We start from the raw sequence: 27,742 nt of genomic DNA, 5'->3' as shown, positions 1-27,742 counted from the left end.
TTACAAAGTAACAGTTCAGGCAAGTAATGGGATATGAGACTGCATTCTCCAGAAAATGATCTTATTACAGTTTGAGAGAAGTAATGAGTAATTGGTAACGGAGTATTTATTTTTGACTGATTACCTGTTGCATTACTAAACTGAGGGTTTTTTTTTTTTTTTCTCCCCCCCCCCCCAGATTTCTGTGGTAAATACTGAGGATGACTTGTCATAACCAGGCCTGTACACCTCTCCCGTTCATGAACTGTCCACTTGGGACCTTCTTGCCAACCGCTGCTTTTGCAGCAGACTGACAGATGCCTTCCGACATGCATTTTGCAGTTGTATTTCTTGGGGGTGGTGTGCGTGCTCTTGTGTGGGAATATGATGGATTACTTCCTCTGCCTAAAGCGTTACAGAATCAAGGATATGGCCCTTCACTGATTCTGCCCTTCTCTTGCCCTCTTAAATTGATTCAGCATCAAACAGCTCTTGGCTCTGAGGCATTGAGAGTCTAGAATTCGGAGACTCCAGACTTTTTTGTGTGTGAGTGAGAGAATATTTAAAATTGAAATGCATATTTTTAGGCAGTGATGTCTTTAAGATGCAAGTTTCCTATTTGGTTTAAGCTTAGGAGCATTTACATCCAGAAGCACATTCTTATGAAGCTTCTCGTGTCTGTCCAGGGGTGAAAAACTCCAAGTTCTTTAAGAGGAGTGCTGTTGGAACATTTGTAAAACACTGTACATAACCCTGTCTTTAAACATAATCAGGATTCTTCACGCACTTTGATCAAATGGTCCTGTGTAAATAAGATTGTATACATTTGACTGAATCAGTTTTGCTATGGTGGGTCATAGTACCAGGGTAGAAAATGTATTGCGAAAAAAGTTTGTTAAACTATTTTGTATGTTTGTGTGCTGTTCCTGTGACCTTTTTATAGCATTGTACAGGGGGACTAAATGCTCTGTATTGTTAAAAAGAAACATTTGCGAAGACTTAAAATAAAATGAAATGGTCAGTTAAATCGGATCACTCTGAAAGTAATCAATTTCCCAGAAAAGCAAGAGTAAAGTGTTCTTGGTAAATGGCTGATATGAAATTATTTGTAAATTGAAGATTGGTGGAATGTTTTCTGGCCTTTTGAAAAGTGTGGTCAATATCAGCAGGGGACTGACGCGTTTCACAAACACAGAGAAAACAAGTGGAGTGTAATCCACATGGTCTGCTGGGAGGTGCAGATGACGAGATTGTGTAAAAGGCTCAGGTTAATTGGGCCTGCAGGTTAGAATAATGGAATTTACATCCCTGCTCGTTTGCTTCAACCAGGATTAATGCGGAAAACTATTCAATCTAATGCTGCTTTTTTTTTTAATCCAAGTCGTCCCCCGCCAGCGTAAGTAATTACCTACGTTTACTTAACAGTGAGGGCTGAGTCTTACCAGAACCCTGTCCATTTCGCTAGCTATTGCTGATCCATTGTGGGCCTGTTCGGACATTAAAGAGAATTTATTGATCCACTTAGGGGGTGGGGGGTGGAGTTAATGAAGATGTTATGTATAAAATTAAAACAATACAGAAAGAGGTATAACTTTAAAAGTAAATTAAAAAGATTTTCACTGTATGTCTAATAAAGGGTTGTGTTAAGTTGCACACTTAAAAAATGAGACCCATCTCCACTTATTGTATTGCTTAATGTGGTTATTTGCAGAAGGCCAATAACTGCAGAAGAAGAATGTTTGAAAAAGCTACTTGGAGCCTTAAATACAAGCAGATATTTTAAAGTAAAATTTTTAAATTCTTAAGTGTGGCTAGAGGTAACCAGTAGTTCTTTTACAAAGGTTCGTGCACTGAGTTTTAGATCCATTTTGTTAAAGCAGTAAGCCTCCAGATGCTGTGCATTACTGTGATTTTTATCATGGAGAACACCCCTGTGATAAAATCGCAGTAACAGACAGTCTCAAATGGCTTATTGAGTTTATCATGTGGCGGCCAGTATAAAATGATATACACAATTTTTCAGAAAGTAATTTATTATTAATAAAAAGCATTCCACCAAGAAGGTAGTTCCTTTTAGAGTGTGGCATCATTGACCAACCATGGATCGCTGATGGAAGAGAACATTCGGTCACCCATCACTGTGTATTGCGGTCATTTCATGATCTTTTAAAGTTTCTGTTGTATAACTGAACATATAACGCAGCATGGTAATGCAAAACATTTGTCTATGTAAGTGCTTTTTGGTCAGCAAGTTTCTGGCACGAGTTTAATTTAGCACCAATCCAGTGGTGCCCCTCTTCCCTTGCTGGGGTGAATCCTTGCTCCCTACGTAGTGCATGGACATTTGAAGCTTTTAAGGTATTTGACATTCTTCAGACTTTTACACCGCTGTTTTAATCATGAGTACTTTCATTCAAGCCTGCAATATTAATAATAGCATTGTTTAGGCTGTTAGCTAACTAACCAGCTTAGTTATAGTTAGGAAAATTAGACGCCAGCCCCTAAGTTTAAACAAAAACAAGTTCTTACTTTATCAGTTCACTCGGTGGCCCACGCAAGCAGTGTGGGAGTCAAAGATTGTTCTATTAACAGCACAAGGGTTTTTCTTCTTTTTTTCAGTAGAACAGAATTCAGCTGTTGTCAGGCAGTCATATGTGTGCTTATCCTCATAAGACTCTAATTTTTGTCCTCATTGGGGGACAGGAGTTCCCAAAGGATATTTCAAAAACTGTTTAAGCTGCAATGCTGAAACCTGGTGTGCCATGTAGAGGACACCCGGGCCTTTCCAGTGGTATATCATTTGTTGGGGGGTGTCTTTTGTAACAGGCGTTTTGCCTTTTCAAGATGGCTGCTCAGCAACCACATTTTATTGGAGGAAGAGAGATAAAAGGTTGAAAAATATGCATTACTTAGGCTTTAGAAGCATGTAGTTGATGTCCATAAAAGTTTAACAGTAGACCATTTTTTTTTTTTTTTTTTTTTTTTTTTTTTTTTTTTTTTTGGATGGTGGACATTGGATCTTACTAAATCCGTTATGCTATTCATGGTGTCCTAGATGCCAGGAAATTGAAACAGAGGAAATTAAAGGATGATCAAAGCTCTTGTGGTCCAGTTTGGGTTAGAAGCAACAGCATGTAAGCTTAGCAGTTAAATACATCACTGTAATATTACTGTTTTTTTTATTCTTTTTGCTCCTCCTATTTTGTACTTCTAGTATTTTTAATTTTGCTCTTACTAGTAAATAGACAGCCAGGATGAGTGTGTGCACACATTTAAGCTCAGGATCTGAACCTTATTTAATCTCCTAATTTATTAGAAAATCTCCTTTTACACGGTTGTACATGTAAAAATGAAAACATTCAAAATAAATTAATTCTCTTCCCACTGAATGCATGCAAGTTATTCTGAGCAGTACATTGATTTTAAGGTTTTTGAAGTTGTTGCTGATGTTGCATCAGGGTTTTGGTCTGATGAACAATGCACAACCTCAGTATAAATACTCTGCAACATCCTGTTGTCCACCATTAAGTGAAAAAAGTCACTTTGACACTACATTTATTTCATCTTAAAAGTACTGAAATTCCCAACCTTTAATTTGTCTGGGTCTCAGGAGGATATATTGTGGCTTTTACCACAGCTTCAAACACAGTTTAGCCAGTGAGGTTTTAGGACTGTAACTATCCGTTTTAAAATATGTATTTAGTGTCATCCATTCTGATGGTATCAAATGCATAGACATCATTTTTTGATGGAAAAGGCCCAAACTAAGATATAATATTTATGTGCTAAAAGACATTATCATTGATGTGCAAGGCACAACAAAGCAGCTGAAGTTACACCCAGATTTTGTATTCCAGATTTGGCAGACGATGCAAAGGGCCTAGTTGCACCCTTTATTGCAGGGGTGAGCTACTCTGGTCCTCGAGAGCCAGATTACTACAGTTTGATGATTTACCTTCTCAAGCAGACTTTCAACTTAACAACCCAAGTTGATTCAACTTAATAGCTATTTAGCAAGTTTAGATGGTGTGCTAGAGCAGAGAGATCACCAACTGTGCTGGACTTTGGCCTTCAGTTCCCCACCCATCTTATTGCATCCAAAACGCTGTTAGGGCAGTCTATCTATTACAAGGTCCTGTATAGGTCAGATAGACTACAGTTGTGTAAAGCAGATGGCCAGTTGTCTACTGCTGCTTCCTCTGCTTCTTAACTATGAAAATGTGATTTGTAATCCAGAAATTCATTTGATGAAAAGGATTTGTCACAATGTATAATTTAGGAACAGGAAAGCCCCCATTAGAGTTTCTGCATAGCATATAGGATAAAACCCAAGGTCTGTTGTAGAAGAGATTTGTGAATGTAAGGCAAATGAAAGACATTAGGGCGGGGAGAGGGAGTCTGGAAGAGAGGATAATAGTGTTTAAACCGTTAAGCACGCAGATCCTCTCGGTCAGCAACATTGGGCGGTCAGTGCTGCTTCCTGCTGGTGTGCTATGAAGCACCTCATACAGAGTTATTAGAGACATGTATCACTCTCGCACCCTCAGTAAACTGTGAGCGGACTTGGCTGAGAGGACACTGCCAGAATGTTCAAGTTTAAGGGAAGGAGGCGAAGCCTCTTCCCAAATTACAAACTTGGGGGCACAAACCTCTGTGCCAGTGATCCTATAGTGGAGGATGAGCTTCCTTTCGCCCAGCAAAACTGGCTGAAGCCTTGGAATTCCATGCAGGAACTCAGCAGGGACATCTATGACATCTACGAAGAATACGAAAATGACGAAGATGACCGAATGATGTCCACACCGCAAAAGCTTTTGTCTCCGCTTAAGAACTACATGTTGAATATTAATGTGGGCGGCAAAGTTTACCAAATCTCTTACAGGGTGGCAGCGAAATACCCCAAGACTAGAATAGGCCGTCTTGCGACATACACGGACCACAACAGAAAGCTTGACCTCTGCGACGACTACATTGTCCAGAACAACGAGTTCTTCTTTGACCGGGATCCAGACATCTTCCACAACATCTTCAATTTCTACCGGACCGGGGTTCTCTGGATAAAAGACGAGCTGTGTCCTCGCAACTTCTTGGAGGAGATCAACTACTGGGGCGTCCGAATTAAGAACACCCACCGGTGCTGCCGTATCTCCTTTGAGGAGCGGCAGGATGAGCTGAATGAGCAGCTTAAGGTTCAGCGAGAGCTGCAGGCCGAGATTGAGGTGGAGGAAAATGAGGAGCTCTTCAGAGGGATGGCTTTTGGATATATCCGGCGCAAGATCTGGAACCTCATGGAGAAACCTTTCTCCTCAATTACAGCCAAACTCATGGCTGTGGCTTCCAGCCTCTTTGTGCTGGTCTCACTGGTGGCCATGACACTCAACACAGTAGAGGAGATGCAGTACAAAACTCCTACCGGACAGCTTAGTGGAAAGACCTATGCAGAGCATGTGGAGACCTTCTGCATTGCGTTCTTTACCATGGAGTACCTGCTTCGGCTTGTGTCCACACCGGACCTCAAGAGCTTTGGGAGGAGCGTGCTGAACGGAGTGGACTTGATCGCTATCCTCCCCCTCTACCTGCAAATGATTTTGGAGTGCTTTGAGGATGAGGACTATCAGAGGCACCACAGCGACATTGAGACGGTGGGAAGGGTGGGCAAAGTGGGACAGGTGCTGCGGATCATGCGTCTAATGAGGATCTTCCGCATCCTGAAGCTGGCCCGGCACTCCACAGGACTGCGAGCCTTCGGCTTCACGCTCCGCCAGTGCTACCAGCAAGTTGGATGCCTTTTCCTCTTCATTGCAATGGGAATTTTCACCTTTTCTGCTATGGTTTACACAGTAGAGCATGATGTCCAAAAAACTAACTTCACCAGCATACCTCACGCGTGGTGGTGGGCAGCTGTGAGTAGTTTTTCTGTATTCCTGTCCATTTAAAGGAACAACTAAGCATATTCAGGATACCCAGAGAGGTCCTTGCAACCTCTCAGCCCCTCTAGTAGTCTAAGATGGTGCTCCTGCAACTGCCCCCCCTATCCAGGATACAAATGCTTTGGCTTGTTCTAAATTTGCAGTAATATACACAGCTAATGAAGGCTGAACCACTGTTACATTGTTAGGATGCAAATAATGCAACTTACTACTTTGAAAGCATACATTTTTAAAGCTAGCTCTTTAAGGGTTCTTTAGTATAAAAAAAGAACCCTTTGTATAATTAAAGGGTCTTTTGCATGGTGAAAGGGTTCTTCAGATTGATGGAGAATGTGCTGTAGATGGTTTTATATAGAACCTTTTTGAAATATAGAACCTTCTTTAGTAATGAAAACGGTTCTGCATATAACCATGAAGACTCAAAGAACCCTGTGTATGATTAAAAGGTTCTTTGCATGGTGAAAGCGTTTTTCAGATTGATATTGTGTTGTAGATGGTTACATGTATCACTGAAAAAGAGTTCTTCTACTGTGATGTCAAGCTTGTAACAACAGAAAAAAACCTTTGCAAATAGGTTCTATATTGTCCATTTACAGCACATTTCCCATCAGTATGAAGAATCCCTTCATGATGCAAAGAACCCTTCAATCATGCAATGGGTTCTTTGAATGTTCATGGTTCTATATAGAACAATTTTTTTATTAAAGAATTCTTGAGAAACCAATTTTATGTGTGTAGGAAGAATTTTAGTTTGGTTAGCTACTTAAATGGTTCAAACTACTTTGTAAAAAAAATGTGATATGAAATTAGAACAAAAATATATAAATAATTTTAAAAAAGTCACAAAAAAAAATGTCACTATTGCAAAAAGTACCCACTTTTTTTACAGGCCATAGTACAAAACCAGAAAAGTGCAAGGAATGACTAGGGACATATAAATGTAGTTACTACCAGCTACTGTGAGGTGTAGTTAAATTACTAGTTTAATTAGATGTAGTTTACAAATAAGGCTTCCCTGGCATCAGCATCTTTGAAATTTACAGTAGTGGCTGTGCCAACTTGGAACCGTACCTTACAGCTGAACTGTGCCCACGCAGGGACTTTATACTGTAATGCTATTAAACATGGCCTTCTTGAGGGTATTAAGGTGGAGTGCAAATATAGCCTTTACCATCTATGCATCACGTTCCTTTTTCTAATGTAATCCCCCACTGACATTTTCACAAGTGCACCCACTTGGCTGCAAGTCAGGTTTTTCCATCCAAAAAAACCCCAGTATACTCTTTCCTTAAATGGCCAACGAGCGCCTTAAAATGATCATATAAATGTGTGCAAGTCAGTTGAAATGTTGTTTATTTCTTTCTTCTACAGGTGAGTATCTCCACTGTGGGTTATGGGGACATGTTCCCAGAGACTCACTTGGGCAGGATTTTTGCATTCGCCTGCATCTCATTTGGGATCATTCTGAACGGCATGCCCATCTCCATCTTATACAACAAGTTCTCCGACTATTATTCCAAGCTGAAATCCCATGAGTACACCTCCAGCTTGAAGGCTCGTGGCAAAGTGAGGTTTGCCAAAAGAGCTGCCAAGAAGCTTGCAGAGTGCTGCGAGAAGCCATACACTACCGTTCCAGAACCCCTCCACTGTGAATAATGTTTGACCTGTGATATGTACTGGAGGTCTTCTCCTAAAACGTCAACCCCACATAAACCTATACTTTTGGAAAGATGAAAAGCATTGATCCCACAGGGAGGTGAATAAAATATTGAAAGGGCATGATCTGAAAGTGGCTAAATGGTAACTCAAAAGATGCAGGAACTCCTTTATAATTCCTTATTTCACTCTGTCACTTGCAGGTCCTACATATTAGAATTTGCTTTGAAACTACTTTTTTAGTATTCAACAGCTCTTTTATTTCTTTAGAATGCTTCAGACTAAGGCTGTTTTCTAACATATGCTTCTAATGCACCTATTTGTACACTTGGGCAATTTTGCTAGACTGAGATATTTTCAATAAAATCTGTATTTTTGTAAAACGCTTTTGTATGCAATGTTTTTTATATAAAAAAAATGTAATCTGTATGGATACCTGATCAAAAGAAATGTTGATTGTCCATGTGAAAGGTTAAATCTTCTACAGTAAACAAACAAATATGGCTATTTTTAGTGCACAATATCTATTTACTTGTTGAATTTTACATATTTAGGAAACAAATGTTGACACATTTAATATGTTACATTTGTACATGACAGATTTTTTTATTTTATTTTATTTTTTAACCAATATGTTCAGCAGTTCAGCAAATAAACAGCAATTGTGCATTAAAATGTGCAGAAGTGTGTTCCCTGGTTTGCAAATGTTTATTTCTTCCAAAATCAAGAGTATTAAAAAGGACTTTTTCCTCCACGTGCTGCAGTAACTGACTACTCATTTGGGGAAGGCTTTGTAAGTTATATATGTGCTAAATGTTGAAACTTGCTGTGAGGATTTGATTGCATTCAGCAGCAGGAGCACCAGTGAGATCAGGTATTGATTCTGGATCACAAACACCATTCCAGCTCATCCCAAAGGTATTGATTCCTTCTCCAACAGTTCCACTGCTCCACAGCTCAGTACTGGGGGGTTTCATACACCTCTAACCTACACTTGGCAGTGGACATGGTGACCTTGGGCTCGTGTGTGGCTGACCCAGAGCGTGAGTGCACCTTAATGCAGCGGAATTCACAAATAAAAAAATATATATACACATGCGCTGTATGTCCAAAGGTTTGTGGACACCCAAATTTTGACATCAGCAAAGATCATATTTCAAACGAATGAGAAGAAAGGCAGTCACTGTCTTTTACTGTCTAAATATATGTTGTAAAACAGGTTTTAAAAAAAAAACTCTAAAGAGCTTTTCAATTGAGACGGCAAAGTCTAACGTAACATTAGAGCACAAAGAACTAATCCAGGGCAGAAATAGTAAAGGGATTGAAATAATGAGTTCAAGGTCTAACATCTGGCCATGAATAGTTCAATACTTTTCCCTGCCCTTTTATAGACATCTGTGTAAGATTCAGTCCGCAAAAGCCGATTTACAGTTCACATAACAGCTTTCCTCAAGCTACAAGGTTTCTGTGCCGGACAGATTAGAAGAGGCCCTGAATCCCCTACTACTAAAAAAAGTAATACAAACTGATCTCAAACTCAGAAACCTAAAGGTCTTAATAGTGTGTGCAGTTTATTCAAACACAAGAACCTGCCTCATTTGCCCCTAACTAGAGTCCAGATGCAGACCAACTAAAAAGCATTTAATTTTCAAAGTCTGTTCAGACCAGAACAGTAAGGGCGTAATGATTCACAACGTTTATAAATTTGACTTGATTTGATTCGGTGGCGTCTCAAATTTATACATTTTTTTTAATTAAGCAAAAATAAGGAGTGCACATGTTAAAGGTCCCATATCACATATCATATTAAACTGAATTTCTCACTTTTTAAAATAAAAGGTTGATGTATGTAAACAAGTTTCAAAATGCATGTTCACTCCTCAGTCCTTGTGGTCCATAAATGAAAACTAAGTCCACCTATTCAGCCTAAAGCAGTTTAGCGCCAGCCATTTGCCCTTGAAGTTGTGAGGAGTGTACTAGACATAGTACAGTGCAGCCAAATCAGAACAGACGTCACACTGTATTGCCAAAAGTAGTCTCTGCTCTAATACATCCCAAAGGTGTTCTACTGGGTTGTGGTCAGGACTCAAGCCAGTCAAGTTCTTCCGCACCAAACTTGCTCATCCATGTCTTTATGGACCTTGCTTTGTGCCTTGATGCACAGTCATGTTGGAACAGGAAGGGGCCATCCCCAAAGCGTTCCCACAAAGTCAGGAGCATGAAATTGTCCAAAATCTCTTGGTCTGCTGAAGCATTAAGAGTTCTTTCACTGAAATTAAGTGGCCAAGGCCAACTCCTGAAAAAACAACCCCACACCATAATCCCCCCTCCACCAAACCTTACACTTGGCAAGCGCCAAACCCAGACTTGTCCATCGGATTGCCAGACAGAGAAGCGCGATTCGTCACTCCAGAGAACACGTCTCCACTACTCTAGAGTCCAGTGTCGGCACTTTACATCACTACATTCGATGCTTTGCATTGAACTTGGTGATGAAAGGCTTGGATGCAACTGCTCGGCCATGGAAACCCATTACATGAAGCTCTCTAACTCGCAGTTCTTGAGCTGATCTGAAGGCTACATCAAGTTTGTAGGTCTGTAGTGATTGACTCTGCAGAAAGTTGGCAACCTCTGCGCATTTTGATCTAAAGCATCCACTGACCCCGCTCTGTCATTTTATGTGGCCGACCACTTTGTGGCTGAGTTGCTGTCGTTCCCAATTGCTTCCACTTTGTTATAACACCACTGACAGTTGACTGTGGAATATTTAGTAGCAAGGAAATTTCACGACTGGACTTGTTGTACAGGTGGCGTCCTATCACGGTACCATGCTGGAATTCACTGAGCTGAGAGGGACACTTCCTTTCACGAATGTTTGTAGAAGCAGTCTGCATGCCTAGGGGCTTGGTTTTATACACCTGTGGCCATGGAAGTGATTGGAACACCTGCATTCAATTACGTGGATGGGTGAGTGAACATTTTTGGCAATATAGTGTATATCAGTCTTAAAGGCACAATATCAAAACACACTTTTATTCTAAGGGATACTATTGGAAAACCCACTACATAAATCCACAAAATAATTTTCAGTTTATTAGACCATTTAACATTATTTAAATACGATATTTTATAAATGTGCCACAAGTGAATATATTAGAGCTAATAAACACCAACAGGCTTCATACAATATAATCAGTATTAAGAGTACTTCATTTGCTCCAGTCTTTTGAACATACTCTTCAATACCTCTGTGTACAGAACGATCCAATGCAATATGTGTAGTTAAAACTCCTAAAGAACAGACCATCCTTACAGGATTAATTCTTAGAGATCATAAGGAAGCCGTGCTGTGGTGAATAAGCCTCTTCTCATCTCACCAAGTAGACAGATGGAAGCAGAACTAGACAGCAGAATTTTCTAGTGAGAGTGCACGTTTCCACTTCTTCATTGAGCACACGTCTTCAACATGAGCCCGTGGGGTTGGAATTTAGCGGGGCTGAGAGTTTAGGACCCCTCTTTGCAGTCAAAATTCTTTTGAGTAATGGTGCTTAAACACCCTTTTGTTGCATTGTGACGCAGTCAAAATGATTCTACGCTTTCTGAAACAATCCTTTAACTCAGACATTACACTTCCACTGCCTCAGGTTTTCTATTTGCATGGGCAAGCATTTCTCTTCAGGTCTATTTATGGAAAAAATATATTTGACGTGGTATGTAGAGGCTAAGATTAAGAGACAGCTGAAAATGTTTAATTCATAAGTTGCACAGAGCATGGATTTTTTTTTCCCTCCCTAGCATGAAAAACGCAAGAGCTTGCATACGAGTGTAGTCATTTATTTTGTATTTAAATACATACAAATTTTAGGTAACAATTTAAAAAAAAAAAAAAAAAAGGGAAAAAGAAAGTAGAAAATCCTTTGCACAACTCGACTGGGGTTGTCTCACATAATTACAAACTAAAGACTGCTTAAGCCAAGTCCTAAAGAAGGAGACAGGATTTTCAACTGAGAATCCCCCCCTGTAAATTACACTAAGACAAGGCTGTGGGAAAAGCAAGCCTGGCTGCCTTTAAATGAGTTACGACCTTGGTCTTGCACTCCAGCACTGTCAGGATACAGTGTGAAAATGTGAGCCGTTGATCAATACCAATATTCTTTCTTTTTTTAGGCCAGTTTCTCGAGCAGAGCTTCCACTCCTTTTGAGTTCTCTATTTTTTGTAGTTTAGGAATAATGGGCTGAAAAGCTTTCTTTACTTCTTCTGCAACTTCTTCGTCTGCACTCTGAAGGAGGCTGGGGGGCATACAAACAGTAGATCAATAAAAACAAATGCTAACAAGCAATCTTATGTTAATTCAGACACCCTGCAGCGATTTTATATGCACGTGAAAAGGCCTTTATCACTGGGGGGGTGTAAACATTGTTAAAGATGTAAACATTTCATACTCTCTAGTATATATGTACAGTATAAGCTGCAAATACTGCCCATTTTGGATTCACTGTTTTTCATAAAACCAAGAACATTTCAGCCCAAACCACATTCTGAACAAGAAAAAACAGCCTGTTTCATTCTAATACATAGAGACAGGTCAGAAAATGATGTAAAAATGAATTACAAATATCTTTGGTATGTAATCACACACACTTGTCATAAACACACACAAATGTCATTTGTGGATGTCAGGAAAAAAAAATTAAAACTAGAACCATCTAAGATATGGGCCCTTTAAAAGCTCAATTTCTTACTTTATTTACTATAAAACGTTTCAACATGAAGTAAATTCAAATGTTACATTCCACAAGCTTTGACCTATGAAAACACAACTGCATTGTGCAGGCCTGAGAGTACAGAAGGGAAACAGACAAATCTCTCACTGCTTAAAGTCTTAGAGAGATTAGAGGAGGTCAGGCACAAAGACTGGGGAGGAGAGGGGGAGTGGAACGAACCAAAGACCTACAGATGAGGGAGAGTTATGGAAGGGGGGGGGGGGGGGGTGCGGAGGGGTGGGGGAGTAATCCACAGCCTGCTGCCTACTGGAGGGCTTCCTAGCATGAATGAGAGAAGGGAGCCACTGTATAGGCCTTTATTAGCATACCAACATAAGGAGCGCATAATGTGACAGCGCTGCTGTACGACAGACTTACAACCAGGGCCGAAAGCAGAGGAATTCCTCTTTACAATAAAAACACTTTGTGAAATAGCACGCTTGATGGAGAAGCAAGAAATCTTCTGTGAAAGAGTCTTTGAGATGTTCTTTTTATATAAATTACAGCATTTGAGCTGAACATGAATGAGCATTCCTTTCTGCACTTGGATATTTTAGTAGCAGCATTTCACTAGCACACATTCTTCACCACTAGATAGTTGTTGTGCAATGAGTGTAATGTTCACAATGTAAGGTTTAGATGTGTAAACTATGTATGAAATTCTTTTTAAAAAAAAGTAATTTTAAAAGATACAAACAATACAAGCAGTCTCACTCACCAGGAGAGAACAATGGCCCCACGGTTGACTGAAGCCCACGTCTTTAGCTTTTCTAACCCCACCTTCTCCAGTAAAACTCTGGAGAAACATTCTGTAGACACAAACAGCACAAATAAACAGATGTCAATTGCAGACTGAGAGGGTAAAAATTCTAATTCTTTATTTCAAAAGGAAGAGTCAACTTTTAAAAAAATCTTTTTTCCACTAATGTGTCCTTCAAAGTGCCCCGAATTTCATTTTAGGGCCATTACCAGGGGTGATAGTGGGAAAAATTCCTGAGCCTGAACTTTTTTTCTCTGCTCGGGAGGTGAGCAGAGTGGGGGTGCTATGTATGCGACACACTTAACACATAACTTGTTGGCCCCTGGGCACAGATATATGTCTATGTATAACCCTGATCTTCATTACTGTCAAAGAGTTTTTGCTTTTGAATTAGTCCCTTCAATGATAGATTGTGTTGAATTTTGTTGAAATACATGAACAACATTCAACATTCAGACATGAGATAAACAAACCCAATATAAGCCTATATTTCAGAAGCTTGTGCAGATTATCAGAACTCTTGGGACTAGCAGGCCTGTTCAGGAATCCATACCTGTTTTTAACTAGTCACATACCTTATTGCTTCTATAGCATAGGAGACTACAGATACTACAGCCATACCAAGAACGGTCAGCAGGTGGCAATAACAATACTCCAAAGTAAACTAGGAATTGATTAGTAGCCTAACCATTGACTAAATGACATGAACAAGGACACATTAATTTCTTTTAAAAATATAATAGCAAACTATGCACCATTTATTTTAAATATTTTGAAACAGTTACAGTGCAACAAACTCATAAATAATACTACAGCCCTAAAATTACTATTCAGTTCCGTTTTCCCCAGGCTTAATATAGTTGTGTTCCATGGCTGAGTTTATACGTTTCGCGTTGACAGTGGAAAAAAATTTGCACGTGTATTTCCCAGGATTTCCTACTGAATCTATCCATTTGTTTGGTCAAAGCAAGTCCCGCACCGGCCTGTTTCTGAATGGCTTAATGGCTAGTAGGCTCGGCCTTGGTGTTGGTTACAGTGAAACCTGCGCATGTCAGCGCATGTCAGATCAAGAGGAGTGTCGGATCCTATGGTCAGATCACTAGGCCAGGGGTTGGCAACCCGCATGCGGCTCTTTGATCCCTCTGATGCGGCTCAGCTTTTGAAGATAATTAATTTAATTAACGTATATTATTTTTGAGACTTATTCGGGCGGAATATCACAAACGTCCGGTATTTAGTTTCGATTCGCTTGACTGACATGTCGGCGTTGTCAACCCCCACCCCCCCCCTACCCCCCGTTCGCTAGAGTGAGATGTCGTCGTCGTTTTAACATATGTGGCTCTCACTGAAATACATTTCCAATTATTTTGCTTTTATGGCTCTTTGAGTCAAAAAGGTTGCCGACCCCTGCACTAGGCGAACCTTTTTTTTTCTTTTCTCGCAGACACGTCGGTATCAGGCCTGCATTACACAGTAATGCAATGATTTTGATTATTTATGGAATAATTCCAGATCATATTAGCAAATATAAAGAGAAAAGAAGAAAAAGAAAAATCTTAAAATTCTTCTTAAAAAGAGATGAAGATCTAGAATTTAAATTGTGACAGCATTTTTTTTCTCTTTGTCACAAAGAAAAAAGCCAGTTAAAGTGTTCACACCTGTAAACAGAGGACTCGATCAGTGGTATAGTGCTTACCTTGTCCTGCTGCCTTCATCTTGGTGTCCTGCTCAATCAACCATTTCAGCACAAGATGTCCAGCAGGGTGCTCAGCCATGTGCAACTAGCACATGAGGAGGAAAAACAAGTAAGACAATGCCCACAAAGCTTAAAGACAAACAGACATTCACTCCATTTCAAATTATACAGTTAATAATTTCCATGGTTTTGAAAGAGGTAAAGGCTCTGAACTGGTGGCAGGTTGTACCTTCCAATTCACAGTGCACCTCAACTTGAGTGCTCATATCCAAAACACAATAACTGGACTAAACTGATCAAGTGAAAACCACAACAGGCCAATGAACTGTAGTTTCATGAATATTTACTTGGCTGCAATAAATAACTGTGGGCTTTTTTTTCAGTTAAAACACAAAGAAACAGATTTATAAATGTGCCACCAGATTTACCATGACGTTAAGAGAAACAAGCATGGTGGCAACATATTAACTCATTTGTAATCAAGGAACAGTGATATGTTTTACAACTTGTGCCATGTGAGCCACAGCCACACTCAGGTCATTTAAACATGGTAGTAGTGATTCTTAACACAACCCAATCCCACAAAAAATAACACCTAAACTGCTCTGTTGGTAATTTTCCCCAGTAAATCTAACTGTTATAAAAAGTAGAAGACTTGCTCGAGCAGAATTTCAGATTGGCAGATCTAACTGGCACTGTACTTAGAACAGCCTGTTCTAGCATCAAAGGAATTCAATTTACACATTACAAGTAAACACTGAATTTCTGAAAACTATAATATTTACTAGTGGAATTTTAATTAACATGTGCAAACTGAATTCCTGATATCAAGAAAAAGAGAACATAAAAGCTTGCCATAGTAATTTAAATTGTGAGAAAGTCACTTTAAGTCTTATTTACCATGCCATATATTTTACATGGCGTAGTTTTAGGAGTCTGGCCCAAAGAGCTCTATTAAAATTTAGTTTGTTTGCTAAAAGAGACAAGAGGCAGTCTCAAAAGGCAAAGTGCAAAAGTAGAACAATATACAGAGATCTAAACACTGATGAGAAAACTGTCCTCACCTGGCCTTCTACACCACCGGCCATAAAGTCTTCAGCAGCCAGCTCAGCCACAGCCTCCATGGCAGGTCGGGTGTCTCCGACTGCTGCTCCCAGGATGTCACTGACCACCACGCTGCAGGCCTTATCCATCACCATGGAGCGTGCATTCTCACACAGGTACTTCAGTAATGGAGGGGACACCGCCTCCAACAGCTCCTGCCGCCTCAGAGCCACATCCTTTTTACTGCATAGGACACACGCAACATATGTAAAAGCATTAAAATGCATAATTAACAGATGTATAACTGAAAACAAATTGTTTACTTAAACCAAAAGCTTCAGTTTAAAGCAGTTATAGAAAACAGTATTTATATTTGCTGAATTGAATAAGCAGGGTGACATGATGTACTTTGAACCTCAAACAGTACAGTCCTCCTTCAAAAACAAATCTCACATTTGCAAAAGAGGGCTGATTCCAAAATCAAAAAATGAACTGTTACATAACTGTCTTATTAATATTTACACCTCCAGAATTTACATACACCAGCCCACATTCTAGCCCATCAGAATAAAAGAACAATGGAGCAACAGCAATGGAAATGACAGAATATTTGAGAAATTGTACCGTTCCAAGCTTTGAATGGATGCTGGCACTTTTCATACCCTCCTGAGGAACTAAACTGTCAATGAGCATGGCTAATGTTCATTTTAAACAATGCTGAAGATGACTTCCTATTCGCCAGCTTTTTAATCCAATGTTCCGGTCCACCTTAAATGTTACACTTACACAGGTACTGGAATGTAACCGCGGTACCAGTTAAGGTGGAAACCAGCAAAACAAGCTGTCGAATAGAGAGCCGACTTCAGCTTCCACATGTTTAACAGTATTCTGTACAACTTTAATTCAAAGTTGTTAGTTTGCTCTACACATTTCACTCCAGACCGTTTCTGAAACCTTGGACAATATCAAGCAGCTTCACTAAGTTTCACACTGAATGGTTGGAGCTGTAGTTCCATCTTTAATAGCATCACAACTCCAACCCTAACCATTTATACTCTCTTGCTGTCTTGAATTTTGGGTTGTATTTCATCTACGAAAGTGCAATGTATATAAACAGTACTTTGAAATATGCTGTGAAGACCAGAAGAAATACTGGATTAGACAGTCAATTAAGTAAACTGTTGATGGATTCATTCAAAGTGCGTAACTGGAACTAACCTGTGAACATTGCCATCACCCTTCTCCAGAACTTGAATGATTTCTGGTAATAGGTGAGCTGGGTCCCGAGGGCTGAGAAGATAGAGCAGCACCTTCTTGCCATATTTATTGCTGATGATCTCTGACAGTGAACTCAACAGCTCCTGTGAATTAAACGTTCTGTAGTGAATTTCTTAAATCCAATACAATGTTACAAAATGACAGACTGCTCTGAAAGCCAACTTGATCTTATAGTGTCTTAAAACAGGCCTGCACAGTTCACAGTTTAATCCAGCATATCTAATCCCTCTAATCAACATCAATAACATCTCAATACCAGAGGCAGGTGCATTAGACCGGGACTGAAAACAATCTGAGAGAGAAGATGGTCATTCATTCCATCTTACACCTCTGGCTTTTTTAAACATTAAATTACTTACTGATATGATGGCTTGTTTGACCAGTTTGGTGTCATCGATGCAGTCAAAGGCTGCAAGGAGAACTAGGTGTGCATATTCTCCCTGTGAAAGACATTATTATATGCTTGAACTACTCACTCTAAACAGAAAGTTATGGTAGAAACGCAGAAGTACCACCCAAAATTTGCAGCTTACCATTGCAAACTGTGCCATGTAGGTCTTCAGTGTTTTCACAATAACCTTCCTGTCCTGAAATACAGATTGCATACATTTAGTATTTAGAAGCACACAAAGGGTTTAAAGACAAAATAGAAACTAAACCTGCTTTGGTGTAGGATTTTGGAGACATGAAGTTTTTAAATGTTTTTTCCCCTCATTAGCTGGATAATGTAGAAGAATGGCGCAAAGCTTACATCACTGTTAGGAAGCTAAACATGTCTTATTGCAACTGTAGTAAGAGAAACTGTCTTTAAATAAATTATTACAATGGAAAGAATGGATTAATTGAATGACAGAAATGACTCAATAAGCGTCAAGAAGCGGAAAACAACAATTATCGAGGTGATCTGGCTATTTCGATTTCTTACATCAGTTTGCCCCATTTTCTAAAAAAATTCCTTGGCACGCAATTTGTACTGCATAAAGGTACAGCTCCTGTTTTCTATATGATTTTCTAAATGAGGCAAGAGTTACACTAACGCTAACATTTTTGTATTTAATGTGGCCACATATTAGTGTCTCGTTCCCATGCCTTACCAAGTTGTGGCCACGCATTAGTATCTCATTCCCATGCCTTACCAAGTCGTGGCCACACATTTGTATCTCGTTCCCATGCCTTACTTGGTCTCGGCCACGCATTAGTATCTCGTTCCCACGGCTTAGTCATGACCACGCATTAGTATCTTGTTATCTTGTTCCCATGCCTTACTAAGTCATGGCCACACATTAGTATCTCATTCTTATGCCTTACTAAGTCATGGCTACACATTAGTGTCTCGTTCCCATGCCTTACCAAGTCATGGCCATTAATTATTTTAATTTATACAGAATGTCACCAGCAGGGCTCCGTAGTAGTGAGAGAACATTTATCAACATCAAAACAAAAGTTTTAGGCTGGAATGTCCCTTTAAATATCCCATCAGTCTCTTAAGTGAAATTTCAAAAAGCCTTGCGCGTTCACCTTGGATGTGCCGTGCCACAGGCAATGCATGGCTACACGAGCTCCATCGTGAGTGTGTGCCATGTATACAACTGATTCCCTTATTGACTCGATCATCTCCTGCAAGGACACAATGAGGGAAAGGATTGGGAAATACAAGCAAAACAGATATAACACAGTTCTTCATGTGTTGCATAATAGAAATACAAGTCTCTTGAAAATATTAACTTTACAGAAGAGGGCAAAAATGTTCTTTACTTTCAATTCAAGTCAAAGTAAGGAGATTTTATTCCAAGCAATTCTGGAACACTGTCCATTCACAATGGAATTTTCAGATAATGTAAAGGGCGGCTGCTGTACTCACATGATGAAGAAAAGTAAAAATCAGAACAAATGGAAATGTTTTTTTCGGACGCTAACGACATGCAGATCTCATGAGCGCAGCGGCTCAAACAAAACCACTCTTCATGTTCATGGACTTCACAAGACAGGTCACTTACTGTTCTCTGTTTGGCTGGTGCATAGAGGAAGAAGTCTAGGAACACTTTGTGGACGAGTGAATGTTTAATGACCGCTTCTCTGTAAAAGACAAAACAGAAATGTTTTAGAAAATGTACACAGAAATTTAAACTATTAGTGCACAAGTTTCTTACATTATTTGCCGGTAAACTAGAAAGAACTACTGTTTACTGTTACTATAAATTCTATTAACGATCCAGTAATCTGATTAATTATTTTAAGTAACTGTGTAATGAATAACAACAAAAAAAAAGGTTAAGTGAAGAATAACACACCAAAACTGCCTTCCAAGGATTAAAATAAAATTTAAAAAATTCTGTTTTAGTACATCCCTATTTAAAATACTAGTAAAAGTACATAGCTGCAGCCTGCTCTGGGTAAACCTTACTTCTGTGCCATTGGGGTGAGTATCTGCTGCATTTCTTCCATGACGCTCTCATGTTTCTCTAGATTGCTCTCCAGAACCTTATCTAACGTAGAACATACTGAAGACTAAAAACAAAGCCAACAATTAGTGTCTTACCTTTAAGTTAATTTAACTTTACTAAAGCAGAAAAAACAGCATGCAAACAGCAATTACTCAGACCATGCAAGGCCAACAGATACGGGAAGATGCTTATGTACCTTGCAGACTTGAAATGTGTTGCCATAGAGCTCCTCTGTAAGCATGAGTCTCTGTGAGAGGATGGCTTTGTCATTGTAAGCATACTCCACCACAGATGAAGCCTCTGAATGCCTCAACATCTGTCTGACATTACCCTTAAAGGCCAGCATCACCTCCCCGACCTGCTGCTTGTTCCTGATAGAGCACAGAGAGGTAATATAGAATTAAAAGGCAATTCCACAGATTTTTTTTTCAAAACTGCAACGTAATTCAGTCGGCAAGATGCAAAATGTGAGTAGTTTGTTAACATCCTCTACAGAGAACACATGTAAACATGGCATTTCTGCAGGGTTTAGTGCACGTTTTAGTGCACAGAAAAAAATAAAATATAATGGTCCATGTTGAAAGTACTTAAAACTCAGCGAATAAACAGTAACTATGCATTAAAATATACAGTTGAAGTGCACTACATACAACTGTAAACAATGATTTAGGACCATTTTACCATTATCAGAACACACACATAGAAACATTGATGATGAAAAGTGAACCTATCAATTTAAAACAAAATTAAAGACAATAATAAAATGCCTGTTTCCCATCACAACTGTCCAGAAAGAGTCTGCAAGTTTCTCTACAATGAACCAATTCACATTAAACCACTCTAAATGACTGAATTTTGACCAATTAAAGCGTCAAATCTGTAAGATTTCATTCCATTTCCATCTTACTGATTTTGTTGCTATGTGACTTCTGGTTTGTGACTCTTGGCAGCTCTCGCTTAAAGCCACTGCCATATGCATCATGCTTCAAAAACTGATTTAATCTGCTCAAAACAGTTTAGAGCAAGGCTGGAGTTATAGTGGGTGAACAGTAAATTCACTAAAAACACTCAGCTTTATCTAACAAACGCTCTCATGATTAATGAAGACTGCACAGTGGGCCAAGGCCTATCAAGCCGATAAGGAAATTTGAAAGATGGAACGTGAGATAGACAGAGCACTGTGTGCTTTGAGAAAGCAATATCATGCAACAAGGGCACATTTGGGCACACTTTAATTTACAGAGATAATACTTCTTTATTAGTTTTCCTATCGTATATAAAGATTAAGTCATGCAGTCTACTTTAGTGAATTAGCCATAAGCTCATCCTCTAAGCTAATATAAGAACATATACACTACTACAGTACCAGCTGTGATGTAACAAGTACAAATCCCCTTTAATAAACTTCAGTGAGCTTTACATAAAACTCATTCAGAAAAACATTAAGATGACTTACCCATACATTAAAAATTTCTTTACAATGTTTTTAGCATATTTGGATTTGCTCATTTCCACCATGTGATCTGGGAAAATAATGACAGCATTTAGATTCAACAACTTAAACCAAATACATGGTCAAATACAGACTTAAAACACTGATGAAGTGAACGCCAACCTTTGAGCTCATCAAAGATTTCTTGTCTTTGCTTATCATTTCCAAACTGAAATAAGCACTGAAGTACTCGAGTCGAGTCATGGGCAAACGCAATCTAGAAGGAAAGCATCAAATATTATTGCCATTGCCAAAGTACACAAAATTTTGAAACAAAGTCTAATTCAAAATTAGTTGTACAGTGCAAGCTAAAATTTTAATATAATGCACTATTCTCAGGATAATGCCAACAAAGCATCTGTCACATTACACACAGAAGTCCGATATCGGAGGTCAAGGTCAACCAAGGTCTTATTGGTTTTAAAGTACTCTAGTACTTATTGACATTCTGTGTACACAGATGAGCACTTCTGATCCTACCACTGATAGAACAAAGTAACAAGAGAACTTACCGTTTTAATTTTGCCTCGTACAAGGATTTGGAGTTCTTTCAACAGCTTTGCTCTCTTTTCTTTATCACAGTCCTTCCTGTATAAAAACCAGACACACAACAGATTACAAATTTACAGACAAGTTTCTACAAACATAAATGCACAGATAATTTGGTCCAAATCCATTTCACCTCTCGCCCCTACCACTTAGCCCTACATTCCAAATAGTGTGTTATGAGGGGGGAAAAAATAATAAATAAAAGAAAACATGAGCAACCAACGGAACCCCCAAATGTATTTCCTCCATTTAAAAAAATTCTGATAGCTATTGTACTATTTTAATGTAATGTTTAAATTTATTGTGGTCCTTTTCTTCATAACAAGCATTAAAACATTGCTTGTAGTATGCTGATATCTACTTAGCTAGCTAGCTAAATTTCTCATTCTGAACTGCTGCACCATTTCAGGTGGAACAGGAATATCCTAAAAAGAAGCTGGCAAGTAGCTGCTTTCAGCTTCATATCACTGAATAATTAAGGGTGGGTGATAATAAATAATTGCCCTCTCTGAAGGCACATGATGCCCTATATTTAACTAAAGCTCAGCAGTGATATTGCTGAACTGCTGCAGACTGGAAGGGTCGCCTACAGAGCAGCGCTAGTAGCCTATTAATGAAGTAATCTTCTTTTTATTTGAGGGTCCCATTTCATAGGCAAGATTTTAACCACTACACCTTTTAGCCAGGTTCCAAAGGGCAAGGTGACAGTCAAAAACAAGGGGTAGGGGTAAAAATAAGAAAAGGGATTAGGCTTAAATATTCAATGATCTTAGGAAAAAAATGTTTTTAAATACGGTGCTCTCCACACATATCAGCACCCCAGCACACATGAGCAAAACAGGCTGTAAAAACTTTGCTTATCCTTTTGATCTTTTTCAAAATATTAAAATAAAGTTAAGATTTTTCTTAAGTACAATGACTGAAAAAAATGTTTTTATTAAATAAATTATTATTGGCACCCCTTCATTTAATACTTTGTGCAGCCTTCCTTTGTAAAGATAACTAAAGCTGTTAGTCTTCTGTTGTGATGCTTAATGAGTCTGGAGAACAGAGGGCAAAGAACCAAGCCTTTAGGCAAAACCTAAATTATATTTTTGAACCATTTTTGTGTTGATTTTGAGGCATTTTAGTTGTGCTGGAAAATTCAAACCATTGCCTAGTTTAAGCTTCCTTGATGAGACAGGTTTTGATGTTATTTCTGCTTGTACTTGAAGTTTATGATACCATGTTTCTGAATAAACTATCCAGGGCCTTTGGAAGAAAAACAGCCCCACAGTATTAGAGATCCACCACCATACTTTACAGTGGGCATGGGAAACTTTTCTGCATGGCTATCTTTGTGTCCACCTCTGGGTGTTTGTTGCCAAAAATCTCTATCTTTGACTCATTTGAATATAGAACATGATCCCACTGAAACAGTAACATCTGGCAAACTGTAGGTGCTTGAGTTGATTGTTTCTTGTAGTCATTTCCTGAATTGTGCAGAGCAACATCCTTTTGTCATATATCACTTTTTTTTCCCCATTGGTCTTTCTCATAGTGATGGATGGCTGAGGGAATCCGGTCTGTGTTTCATATCTTAAATATTCCCCAGTGAAGACATGGCTGACCACTTAAATGTTCCTAATCGTTCAGGTGAACTTTAAAAAACACAAATTATAAAGGAGAATACACTTCAGTTAGATTTCACTCTTAAGAACTTCTTTATGGATAGTTCAAGAAACAAATCTGGCCTAAACAGAACCAGGTGCTGCATAAACATGCCATCCTGCCATCCCTTTGCTACCACTGATAAAAATGCATAGATTTGCTACTGACACAAAATCAGTAAAGATATTTGATACCTTTAATACATGCATGTCTGTCTAAATGAAGCAAACAGAGTTACTTACCGTCTAACTATCTCCCACACTTGTTTGGCTCTCATCACAATGGGGTACGTCCCCTTCTTATCATTCTGTTGTCGGTTCTGTTTTAGCTCTTTCTTCTTTTGCTTCAACTCATTCCACTTCGGTTTCTTTGGCTCACTTTCTGCATGATTCAAAATAAGAATAAAGTTTAAGTTTATTCTTTAAAGTTTAAAATTATGTTTGGGCTAACTTTCACAAACCTATTAAAAACTATACCATTAAAGTCATTGCGATAAAACACCAATAAAACATACCCTCAACCTCTTTTATATCCCCTTCAGATAGTTTTCTTTTGGCATTCTTTCTATCTGCAGGAAGTTGTTTCATGAATTTCTGTGGTCCCCCACTTCCTCCAGATTTTCCAAAAGTCTTCTTTCTGTCAGAGTTGTGAGGCTTGAATGGATGTTTACCAGGAGACTTTCCCTCAGGCTTGCCTAGAAGTTTCACACAAACAACTGCAAATTTAGATAGTAGCAGTGGAACAGCTGATACACAGTAAGGAATGTGTCATTTTTAGTTAATTGCTCTGAAGGGAATCCAAGCTTTATCGCATTAATGGCAAGAAAAAATATTTGCTATTCTTTGCAGCATTTACCCTATAACAATCTAATACTATAAATATATATATGATTTGTACAAAGACATACATGTTTTGCCCAAGCCTGTGTTGTGCAGAGGACACCTATGTGAAACTCACTTTGTTTTGTCATTTAGGTCTATTGTTAATCATTGTTTAACTATTCTGTAAAAAAAAAGAAAAAAAAAGTTACAGTTGCTTTTAAGAGTCCTGCTACTTTAACTGCCCATTCCATGCTCAACACTACAGGTGGGTGATATGGCAGAAATGTAATATCATGAAACTTTTTTAAAAGTCCAAGACGTTTTCAAATATACAAAATAAGGCATTAAATATTTTTTCTGACATTTGGGAAGTTGGAAAAGACAAGGCAAATGCTACAAAATCTATGAATACACCAATTTGCACTATTTTTTACATATTTGTACAACATTTCACATACTGCACTGCACTAAATTCAATTAAACAGTAAAAATGATGCTGTCTTTGCAGTCAAACATGCAGTTCAAAAGTGTTTTAGAATGGATTACATTCACAATATGCTCAAAGAAATACACTGTGACTTATCGTGACAATTTATCAAGATCATTTTAAATTTTGGTTTATTTTCCAGCCCTATTTAACACCTCTGTCAATCTACTATCTAAACACAAAAAAGTCAGATTCAGGAATCTGTAACGCTAGTTTAAATCTGTGGTATATTGGCCTTGCTTGTCAAACCAAATTATAGTTGATAATGACCCCAAGATACTAAGTTCCAGACTGTTCTCTGTCCTGGCACCAAGGTGGTGGAATGAACTTCCCCTAAGTGTCCGAACAGCAGAATCACTTGCTGTCTTTAAACGACGTCTGAAGACCCATCTCTTTACACTACACTTATCTAATCACTAACACTGTCTATTAAAGATCTTCACCTCTTTTATTGTTCACTGTATTTTATTACAAACTTTTTTTTTCAGCAGGTTTAGTGTTGTGTAGACTCTGTGTTGAGTTGTAGGTATTTTTCTACTTGTTGTATTTGTTTTAGGTCTCAATGCATAGATAACTTCAGGTAGCAATTTAGAGCAAAGCTCTTTAAAATTATGTCGACCTTTATTAACATGAGATATTCTGAAGTAATGACAAGCACTTTTGTAAGTCGCTCTGGATAAGAGCGTCTGCTAAATGCCATAAATGTAAGTTAGGGGTGTGGGAAAAACTCTATTCTTAGATGCATCACGATGCAGACGTGAACAATTCTGAATCGATCCATAAATGACAAAAGTAGATTTTCTAAATGTTTGATTTATAATGTAACGTTGACAGAACGTAAAAGGTGGAACTTGGGTAAGTGCAGCGCCCGGACAGACTCTGGGGGCACATAACAAAAACACACATGGATGAGAAATCCCTCCGGCTCCCTCTGCATTAAAAGCCAGGTTAGATCAGGAGTCACAACCCAAATGTTAAGAATAGATGTTTTGTCCTTTTAACAAAAATCAAAGCACCTCGGGAGCCACAACATTTAATGTCCAGTATGTCTCAGTATGTGCTGATGTTCTAGTATCTGCTAAAATATAAATGAAAGCGCAGACTTACTTTGCTCTGCTTTAACCTTTAGCTGAGCTATAGTTTTTCTTCCATCTCCATCTGAAAACTAGATGTTTCTTGTAAAACGTCTCTCAACGTTTGACTGATTTACAAGGCTGAAGTCGTTTCTCAATCGCCAGCCATTCCACCTTAGATTCTGTCTGAGGCGCTGAAAGTAACTGCAGCACCATTTAAGGTAGAACGGGAAAATTTGAAAGAGAAGCGACTTCATCTTTGCCGTTTAACATACCAGGAAACTAACTGCACTTATAAATGTGAATAAGTCCATTCGTCTCTAAATGTTCGTCATTCCAAGCGCTACTGGCAGGGCAAGACTTCATTGCTATGTGACCTGCAGTCTGCTTCTAAGTCAGGGAGAACCAGGGTTTTGGCGCTATGCTGCACGTTTTGGAGCTGAGATTCAGTGTTCAGCCTCGAAAATATTTTACTGACAGTGCGACCTGCAAAAACGTGGCATCCATGTTTTAAAAGAGTAAATGTGAGATGAAGAAGACATCTCCCTATTGTCGACTTTTACATCTAGAGTAAAGATCACACCCCTGTCATTCTATTCTGCATTTAGACTATAGCTTTCATTGGTCACTACTTGCCCCCAAAAAAGATAAAATGTACATGTATTCATGAAAAACTATCAAAAGATACTACACTCAAAATACTACACTCTAAAAACAGATGTGTTTATAAAAAAAAAAAAAACATTTACACCAGTGTCCAGTGTGTTCAGTTGAACACAACACATTTTAAGTTATTTTTAACACAGAATGTATTAAATCAGAACTAATATGACACAACATGGGTTAAATCAGGTAATACAAATAACTGTTATTTAACAAATCACTTTTTAGAGCGTAAAAGTTTAAATCCATCTTCACACAAATAACGCCATTTGTATTCACACATTTACAGTTAGCTGTGAGGTTTAAACGAATAAGTAACAAACAAACCCAGTCTTTTCAGTGCGCAAACACACGTGTGTGTGTGTGTGTGTGTATCTGTGTGTACACGTATACATACATTATACTATATATATATATATGTAGATATGTATGTATGCATGTATACTTTCAGCATTATGACAAGTGTTTTAAACAGTTACCTTTCCCTTTGAATGCAGGTTTCTTCCCATCTTTAACAGAGAATGATTTCTTTCTTGATCTGGCCTCCATGGCGAACTGTGTACTGCACAACAGAACCAGCAAAGCAAGACAAACGTCCTGAGATTACTAAGCTTCTACAGCAGCGTTTAAAAGTTATTAAAGCTTCTGTTTCTCAGCAAGACGACACGTAACGCGGTCTCTGTACGTTTTTAACTGAACAGTTTAGCTGATGTGTGTAAAACAAAGGAGACGTATTAAGAGTCTCCACTTCTTTAACTGAGCTCTAACGCTTTAGCTCCGGAGCTAACTGCTCTCTCTCTGCGACACATTTACCAACTTCACTAACAAAAGCGGCTGAATTAAAGCTTGAGATGTTTCTTCCCAAGATGACACATATATGTACTGTAAAGCACTGATGAGAGACGAGGATCTAAACGCCGTTTAACGCACAGTTTACTCACTATTTCTCTTACAGAACTGAGACACGTTCACTCACCCATGTGTGCAGGAAAACACTTGACGGCACCCACCGTTCCATCTGTCGTAAAACAGATACGGCGCTGCGACACTGAGAGGATTTACGGCTTACATGTAGTTTTCGTCGTGTAGTCTTTTATTATGTTCTTTACATACTTTATATATATATATATATATATATATATATATATATATATATATATATATATATATATATATTAATGTGTGTGTGTGTGTGTGTGTGTGTGTGTGTGTGTGTGTGTGTGTGTGTGTGCATTTTTTAAATATACATTTATCTAACCACATAACTTAAATAGATGAACTGCAATCTGCAACAGTAGAGCTACAAAGTGCTGTATCTCTAGGGCAACTGGACCTGATAAAATAAAAACCAGATAGAAGACAAGATAGAAGGTAGATGCCCCTAATGAAGTGGCCAATGAGTGTGTAAACATAGATACAGATTGTATTACTTCATGTATTAGTCGAAACACATCAT

The 27,742-nt window shown here is 38.6% G+C and overlaps 3 protein-coding genes across 4 annotated transcripts in view; 2 read left to right on the top strand and 1 right to left on the bottom strand.

The window, feature by feature from the left end:
- Window positions 1-1,011, top strand: part of vldlr (very low density lipoprotein receptor) — a 28,881-nt gene extending 27,870 nt beyond the window's left edge. For both annotated transcript variants that reach the window (XM_017700235.2, XM_017700236.2), the window contains one exon: window positions 179-1,011. In XM_017700235.2, the coding sequence (XP_017555724.1) occupies window positions 179-214 (36 nt within the window). In that variant the 3' untranslated portion in view covers window positions 215-1,011. The remainder of the gene's footprint in view (window positions 1-178) is intronic.
- A 3,399-nt stretch (window positions 1,012-4,410) lies between these two features.
- Window positions 4,411-7,948, top strand: kcnv2a (potassium channel, subfamily V, member 2a). The gene is made up of 2 exons (XM_017700202.2): window positions 4,411-5,882; window positions 7,281-7,948. Exons 1-2 carry the CDS (start codon window positions 4,566-4,568, stop codon window positions 7,563-7,565), a joined length of 1,602 nt encoding a protein of 533 aa, XP_017555691.1. The 5' UTR covers window positions 4,411-4,565; the 3' UTR covers window positions 7,566-7,948.
- Window positions 7,949-11,450: 3,502 nt separating this feature from the next.
- Window positions 11,451-27,343, bottom strand: pum3 (pumilio RNA-binding family member 3). The gene is made up of 18 exons (XM_017700238.2): window positions 27,263-27,343; window positions 26,766-26,848; window positions 23,757-23,936; window positions 23,485-23,623; window positions 21,556-21,631; window positions 21,167-21,260; window positions 21,008-21,074; window positions 19,748-19,922; window positions 19,512-19,615; window positions 19,105-19,183; window positions 18,626-18,724; window positions 17,641-17,694; window positions 17,467-17,547; window positions 17,048-17,190; window positions 15,850-16,072; window positions 14,786-14,870; window positions 13,048-13,138; window positions 11,451-11,855 (listed from the first exon to the last, which is right to left on the bottom strand). The coding sequence occupies exons 2-18, from the start codon at window positions 26,833-26,835 to the stop codon at window positions 11,729-11,731; spliced, it is 1,887 nt and encodes a 628-aa protein (XP_017555727.1). The 5' UTR covers window positions 26,836-26,848; window positions 27,263-27,343; the 3' UTR covers window positions 11,451-11,728.
- Between the last annotated feature and the right edge of the window lie 399 nt (window positions 27,344-27,742).

This window comes from Pygocentrus nattereri, chromosome 18 (genome assembly GCF_015220715.1).
Source record: "Pygocentrus nattereri isolate fPygNat1 chromosome 18, fPygNat1.pri, whole genome shotgun sequence".
In the NCBI taxonomy this organism is placed as follows: Eukaryota; Metazoa; Chordata; class Actinopteri; order Characiformes; family Serrasalmidae; genus Pygocentrus; species Pygocentrus nattereri.
This window is presented reverse-complemented; position numbering and strand designations above follow the sequence as displayed.